The 8070-nt window shown below is 49.2% G+C and overlaps 1 protein-coding gene across 1 annotated transcript; it reads right to left on the bottom strand.

Moving 5' to 3' along the window:
- Nucleotides 1–734: 734 nt before the first annotated feature.
- NFILZ (NFIL3 like basic leucine zipper) lies at nucleotides 735–2014 on the bottom strand. The gene is made up of 2 exons (XM_038565332.1): nucleotides 1948–2014; nucleotides 735–1619 (listed from the first exon to the last, which is right to left on the bottom strand). The coding sequence occupies exon 2, from the start codon at nucleotides 1602–1604 to the stop codon at nucleotides 735–737; it is 870 nt and encodes a 289-aa protein (XP_038421260.1). The 5' UTR covers nucleotides 1605–1619; nucleotides 1948–2014.
- Nucleotides 2015–8070: the final 6056 nt, after the last annotated feature.

Raw genomic sequence — 8070 nt, 5'->3', positions numbered from 1 at the left:
AAGCCATCTGAACTGGATAAGTCTGACTCCCAAACTAACTGGTAAGCAGGCTCCCAAGGAGAGCCTAAGACACATGGATTCGACACTCTGAGACATCCTCTCCTCCTTCAGCAGGACCTTCAGTGTGTGTCTCTCCCCAAGGCCCCACCACTACTGCCAGAATAGGAACCCTGAAGCCGGGAGAGTGTCTTCACACTTGTCACTAAGCTGAGCATAGGGGGAGGGTCCAAAGATCATGAGTGGGGGGGGCAGATATATTGTAAAACTAAATGGGTGATAGAATGAATGGATGAACAGATGGGCACGTGAATGAGCAACTAAGTGAATAAATGAAGAAAAGAAGGGTGGATGGATGAAAGTCAGGGAGAGAGGAGGGTGGGAGAGAAGAAGGAAGGAAGGAAGGAAGGAAGGAAGGAAGGAAGGAAGGAAGGAAGGAAGGAAGGAAGGAAGGAAGGAAGGAAGGAAGGAAGGAAGGAAGGAAGGAAGGAAGGAAGGAAGGAAGGAAAGGAAGGAAGGGAATACCCAAAGCATATATTTTAGGCAGATGGGAACCAGAGTATGATCCAAGAGGAAACCCATCCCCTCCTCCCAGAGGCCTAGACACTGAGTAGACTCTCCCCCCAAAGGCCCTTGCCTGGAAGCTGAGTGAGGCGCAAGCCACTCATCTTCCCCAGACAAACCCATACTCAATCCCGACACCACCTTGCAGGCCTGGCCCTGCCCAGGGGAAGCTCTCAGAGGGGGCCCCGGCCATCCCCCCATCCTGGAGGTGCTCTGCCTGAGGTTTGGGACTTGATGCGCAGTTTGTGGGGCAAGGAGGGCTGAGGCAGGCCCTCGGGATGGTTCCCTGGGACAGGATAGGCCACCCCGGGAGGAAGCTCCATCAGATCTGCAGTGGGTGTTAGCAACACATCTGAGGGCCCAGAGGCCTGGCAACCAGAGGCCATGGGTGACCACAGCCCCCAGAAAGGCCTGAGCTCCGGTCTGGCCCCCCCATGTCCATCCAGGAGGTGATAGCTGAAGAAGGCAGCTGGGAGGGCAGCCTGCAAAGCCATGTCCGTTCTCTTGGGGTTGGAGGGAACAGGGTCCTGGGGGCACCTGGGGGAAGTGGCCAGACCAGTCCACTTGTGAGCCACCAGGCAGCCCCGGCATCCTGGAACCCCAGTGTCCAGAGTGCATGGTCTCAAAAGGCAGCCATGGGAGCCATGGAGGGAGGGGAGTGGCTCAGCCCTAGAGCGGGAGTCTCCAGTCCAGGGGGGCTCCCACAGCAGCGCCTGCAGAGGCAGGGTCCGGGAGCCCGCAGCGGAGGGCAGAAGGCCAAAGCGATGCCTGAGCGCCCACAGCTCAGCCCTGAGCAGAGCGTTCTCCTCCAGCAGCGAGGCCAGCTTGCCCTCAAGGGCCGCATCATTGAGGCGCCGCTTCTCCCGGGATCTCTTGGCCGCTTCATTGTTCTTCCTACGCTTCTCCCAGTAAACCGTGTCCTTCTTCTCTTCGGGCATGAACTCCCGCTGCCGCCGCACAGTCGGGCCCCTACCCCGCATGCCACGCAGGGTCTTACTGCCACCCTGAGCTACAACTGGGAGGCTGGAGAGACCCACGTCCATGGCCACCTGGGGGACCTGGGGAACAGGAGAGAGGTCTTGGACAAGAGGCAGGAGGCTGACCTGGATGACTGTCCCTCTAATTTATCCTGTGATCCCATGGGTCACTGATGGGGGAGGACACAGGTAGAGTGGGAACCAGGCTGGAGACCAGGATGGAGGCCGAGAGAGATATAATGGAAAGGGAAACTGGTGGGATGGTTTGGTCCCTGATGGAGCAGCAGGGGAGGCTGCCAGAGAGGCCACGTGGCTGGAAAAGGCTTAAAAACAGACCACAATGTTTACAGAGAGCTAGCAGGGCACCATATTCTCAGGAGGATGCAGGCTCCTTTCCCAGGGTTCTTACCGCTGAGAAGGTCAGTTGACTAGCCAAGCGTTCAAGTCAATCTGAGTTCCAGGCTAAGTTCCTTGGGGATTCACAGGGAGATAGAAAGAAGGCTGAACCTAGAAAGAGAGAAAGAATGTGTGTCCATGGAGTTAAGCTGAGCCAAGCTGGGGTCAGAAAATAAGCCACTACTCATCAGAACTGGGCCTAGGTTGTGTCCCAAAAATCTCCTCAACATGTGGCCAGAATTTTACATCTGCCCATCCATCCACCCACCTACCCATGCATTTGTAAGGTGATCTATTCATCTGTCCACTCACTCAACTGTCCATTTGTCCATCCTGTTACCTATCTACTCAACCAACTCACCATCTACCCATTTATCCACTTAGCCACTCATCCTCTCATTTGTCTGTCCATCCACTCATTCAAACATTCATCTATCCCCCCATCCAATTGTAGAATCATCTATACGTCTACCACACACATGCTCATCCATCCAATTGTCCATTCGGTCACTGATAGATTCATTTTTTAAAATAATATTGTGCCTACAAGTAACAAAAGAAAAAAATAGACAAATTGGACCCCATAAAAATCTTAAAATTTGTACATCAAAAGATACTGCCCATAAAGTAAAAAAAAACCCACAGAATGAGAGAAAATATTTGTAAATCATACGTCTGGTAAGGGATTAATATCCCAGAACCTACAGAGAATTCCTACAACTCAGTAACAAACAAACAACCTGATTCAAAATGGTCAGAGAGCTGGAATAGATATTTCTCAAAAGAAGATACTCTAATGGTCCATAAGCAGACAAGATGCTCAACGTCACTGATCATTATAGAAATGCAACAAAACTACAATGAGATACCATATCACATCCATCGGTGGCTACCATCAAAACAAAACAAAACAAAAGATAGGAGGTGTTGGCCAGGAAGTGAAGAAATCAGAACCCCCGTGCACTATTGGTGGGAATGTAAAATGGCGTAGCCATTGTGGAAAACAGTATGGTGTTTCCCCAAAAAAATTAAGAATAGAATTACCCTATGATCCAGCACTTCCACCTCTGGGTGCATACCCAAGAGAATTCAAAGCAGGGTCCCAAAGAAATATTTGTCCATCTATATTCACAGTAGCATTATCCATGATAACCAAGAGGTGGAAGCAACCCAAGTGTCCATTGACAGATGAGTCAATAAGCAGACTCGGGTCCATCCATACAATAGAATATGATTCAGCCTTAAAAAGGAAAGCCATTCTGGGGCTCCTGGGGCTCAGTTGGTTGAGCATCTGCCTTCGGCTTGGGTCATGATCCCGGGGTCAACACGGGATTGAGCCCTGCATCAGGCTGCCTGCTCAGTGGGGAGCCTGCTTCTCCCTCCATACCTCCCTCCTTGTGCTCTCTCTCTCTCTCTCTCTCTCTCTTTCTCATGCTCTGTCTCTTAAATAAATAAAACCTTTAAAAAAAATGAAGTCCATTCTGAAACCTGCTACAACCTGGATGGACCTCAGTGAAATAAGCCAGACACAAAAAACAAACGCTGTAAGATGGCACTCATAAGAGGTACTTAGATTAGTCAAAATCATAAAGATGTGGGACGCCTGAGTGGCTCAGCGGTTGAGCTCTTGCCTTCAGCTCCAGTCATGATCCCAGTCCTGGGATCAAGTCCCACATTAGGTTCCCTACATGGAACCTGCTTCTCCCTCTACCTGTGTCTCTGCCTCTCTCTGTGTGTCTCTCATGAATAAATAAATAAAATCTTTTTTAAAAAAATCATAAAAACATAAAGTAGAATGCTGGGTGCCAGAGGGCTGAGAAAAGAGGAAATGGGGAGTTATGATTGAATGGGTAGAGTTTCTGGTTTACCAGTGTATAGGGGATGGATGGTAGTGATGGTTGCACAACAATAAGAATGTATTTAATATCCCTGAACTGTATACTTAAAAATGGTTAAGACAGTAAATCTTATGTGCGTTTTACCACAATAAAAAAATTTTAATACTACCACTAATATGACTTTACTGAGTGCCAGGCATCTTGCCATCCATATATTCACTCACTGGTCTCACCCCTTCCATCCTGAACTCGTCCCTTCCTTCAACTATCCAAAAAGTATACCCCCTATGTGTCAGCCAGCCTTTCACAAATCCATTCATTCATCTGTATATTCAACCATGGGTCCATCCATCCACCCAACCAGTGAAAAAGCAACCCATGAGGACTTGCCATGCACCTAGTTTTGAAGAACCAGAACGGTGAATAACAGAGGTGGAAAAAAGAATCAAAATCATGAGACTCCCAGCTCCTAGGGTTGGGTGCCTGAAAGGATGCCCAGGGTCCCAGGGATGCTCCAAGAACGGGGGAACATGTCCTTAGCATCAGCCCAGTTTCTCCTATTGGCTTTCCTGAAAATTCTAATCCAGGGTCTGGGCTTCATTAACTTCCTTAAGTTTCCTGAGCCTAAAGATCTCCTTACCTTCTGTGATCCTGATATGAAACAGGTTGAGAGAAAAAGAGAAACCCCAGAGCAAGTCATGGGGGTTTTCCTGAGAAGTCAAAATGGGCTCCAAGAAAGAGTAGACCATTGAGATCTGGCATCCTAGTTCAGAAAAATCTATGACTGACCCTCATGAGGGCAGGTATATGTCTTTTTTTTTTTTTTTTTTTTTTTTTTTGCCCTAAAACTGTATCTCTGGTGCCAAGTATTGGGCATATAGACAGTAAGTGGTAAATAGACATTGTTGAATGAATGAATGAATGAATGAATGAACAGATAAATGAAAACAGAACTTTGTTCACAAATAGAAAATATTTGGCCCTCCTAAAATAAGACAAAATCAGAGAGGGAGGCCAACTATAAGAGACTCTTAACCATAGAAACCAACTGAGGGTTGCTGGAGGGGAAGTAGGTGGAGAGGATGGGGTAACTGAGTGATGGGCATAAAGGAGGTTGATGTGATGAGCACAATATGCAATTGACAAATCACTGAAGTCTACCTTTGAAACTGATGAATGGAAGGAAGGAAGGAAGGAAGGAAGGAAGGAAGGAAGGAAGGAAGGAAGGAAAAATTTGGCCCTTCTGTTAACTGTCAATAGAAAACCATGAAGCCTACCACATTTCCCTTTTTGCTTTGGCCACCAGGAAGCTTAGCACTCAGTTTCAAGATACACTAATAGCCTTCTTGATTGGGAAAGGAGTTTTTCTTCTCCAATGTTATTATTTTAAATTTAGTCTTTTGCTCTGTGCTAACAGCACTTGGCTTTTGAGTCTATGGCTGCATAAGATCATTCAGATCACATATGAAAGAGGATTGAGGCATAAATCATCAAAAAAAAAAAAAAAACATTCCTCAGAACTCTGACCATGATTCTAAGTCCACAATTCCCAAAATACGTGTCAGGAACACCAGTGCCAAAGGTGCTCTGCCAAAGAAAAAAAAGATACAAAGCATTTAAGAAATACTGCGTATCTTATTCCTTATATGAGAATCATTAAAGGCTCTGAATAGTCCTGAAAAAAAGGAAACCATATTTAACCTTTGCTTGATTTAAAGGTTCTCAAATTTTCTGTTTTACCCACGAAATACTTACTTTACAAATCACTTGGGATATATATTTATTCATCCACACAACATAGTACCATGTCCTACAATGGTTACTGGGGCAACAGAGGAAAATCAAACAGCCCCCTGTCTTCACAAAGCCTCATGGTAAAGGTGAGTGAGATGATAATGGAAAACATTAAGAAAACAGGGATCCCTGGGTGGCGCAGCGGTTTGGTGCCTGCCTTTGGCCCAGGGCGTGATCCTGGAGACCCGGGATCGAATCCCACATCGGGCTCCCGGTGCATAGAGCCTGCTTCTCCCTCTGCCTGTGTCTCTGCCTCTCTCTCTCTCTCTGTGACTATCATTAAAAAAAAAAGAAAGAAAGAAAGAAAACACTAAGAGAGGGTCTGTTATCTGCCCAAGTCACACAGTAAGTTAGTGGCAGTACAAAGATTTGGACCCAATATGTCTAATATGTGGGTCTGCATGCTTACAGCTCCAAGGGGATGCTATGTCTGGCAATCGTGGCGAGGCCTGGAGACAAAAGCCTTTGTGAGGCTCTGCAGTCACCTGAGTGGCCAAGAAGTCCTAGTCACCAGAGGGACTCCCATGCCAGTGCCTGGGACCCCCTATGAGAACTCCTGGTTACTGGGGGGACTTCAGCACCAAGACCCAAGACCTTGTCCGAAGCCCAACAGGCATCTGGGGCCAGCTCCCCAACTGCTGGTGCTTACGGCCACGGGAGGCAGCCCCACACTGGCCCACATTGCACAGGCTAGAAAAGCATCAGCAGTCCGTGGACCCTGATCTACTAGAGCCAGGTGGGGAGCCCTAGGTTTGCACCTGCCTATGGCTCATACCCGGACTGTGTTCCCGGCAGCCAGACCCACTAACACATCCTTGTTCAGGAGGCCACGTTCACTGACCCCTTTCAGATGTCTGAAGCCACCACACCTCCTAGCAGGAGCTTATCATCCTGCTCAGAGAAAAAAAACCGAGGCTCAGGAGCTTACCTGGCTGACCTGGGGATACTCAGCAATTTCACACTCCTTCCCATCCTTTCCTCCCAACCTGGTGAGGGCCACCACCAACTCGAGCCCCAGAGCCACTACTGACACCCCTGGCATCCTCCGCCCCTGGCCCCACTCACCCACCCCCCGCTGATTCCCCATCCACACATGCATGCACACCCTCCACACTCCCCACAGCCCAGGCTGCAGCCCAGGCAACTCCTATCCTACCTGAGCCCCACCCGCCTGCACCCCGCTCCCTTCAAATCCATCAGCAGCCCAGAGGAGGCTTTTCAAAACCCCACTTATCCTCAGCTTGGAAACCTCTGGTGTGTACTTATGAAAATGTAAGCACCTTAGGCTCCTGAACACAGTGCTCATGCACACCTCAGTTTACCCTGTTTGCCATCCCACGGTCGAAAGACACTGCATGAATGATTCTTTAGAATGAACCAATAAATGCATGAATGAGTATTTGAAAAAAAAATTAATGAGTAAAATGCAAGTGAATGAATGAGTAAGCAGATGAAGTAATGCTTGAGGGTCAGGGTCCCTGAAAGTGGGGTACAATAAGCTTAAATGAATCCTCTCTCCCCCTTCAAGGGCTGGGTGTGGGCCTTCCACTGCCCAGACAGCTCATATGAGCCCTAACCAAAACAAGCCCCTCGATAGGCTCTCACCCAGGGTCCCTTGTCCCTCCAGTCACAGCATTCTCCTGCCACCCCACCCGGCCCTGTATGGGGGGCCTCAGATCAGCTGGGCCTGATCACCATTTCAACTTCAAGGATGCTGACAAGAGCCCAGGAATTGATGTGCACCAGCATGGAGCACATCCCAGGGCCCTGGGGCCAGCGTCCGAAGGCACCATCCCGGCTCAGGGAGAGAGGATGAAAGAGAAGGGCAGGCAAGCCCAGAGACAACTGGACCAGGGGCCAGATGAGCTAGAGAGGGAGGAAATGAAGCCCAGGGGTCCTTTAAGACCAAGTCAAAACCAGTAGATGCCCAAAGAAGACAGTGTGGGCTGGCGGTCAGGTAGAGGAGGGACGGGGGCTTTTGCGCCAAAACCAGTGGAGTAGATGAAGGCAAGTCTCACTGTCCAGCTCCCTTCCTGAGTCCCCCCCCCCCTGTGGCTTGGCCTGAGCTCCCCTTAACCACCATCCCCACCTCCACAGGAACCCAAAGGGAGATGGGGCAGTAGATAGCTCAGCTGCCTGAATTTATTTAGAGAAGATACAGCGAGGCCTGGGCCTTCCTGTGGTCACTGTGGAAGCACTCATGGAAGGTAGTGAGTCAGGGCACTCCTTGTGCAACAGCCTGCCAGAGCAGCAAACAAAGAAACTGGAAAAGGGTCTCCTGGAGAGAGACCGGCTCCAGCCAGTCCCACCCCAGCCCCCTCAGCCTCCACAGCCTCCCCGACCGGTGGCAAACAAAGCTCTGCTTGGTCTTCTGGAGTGATGGGGCTCTCGTTTACTGTAAGTCAAGCCACTGTCAGGCTGCATGAGCGCTCAGGATCAAGGCTTTCCTGCGATGGAGCTACTACACCTTCACCAGACCTTTCCCTGTTTGAATTCATTCTCTC

The sequence above is a fragment of the Canis lupus genome, chromosome 20 (assembly GCF_011100685.1).
Source record: "Canis lupus familiaris isolate Mischka breed German Shepherd chromosome 20, alternate assembly UU_Cfam_GSD_1.0, whole genome shotgun sequence".
Lineage (NCBI taxonomy): Eukaryota > Metazoa > Chordata > Mammalia > Carnivora > Canidae > Canis > Canis lupus.
Note: the sequence above shows the minus strand (reverse complement) of the source record. Positions and strands in the feature narration are given on the sequence as shown.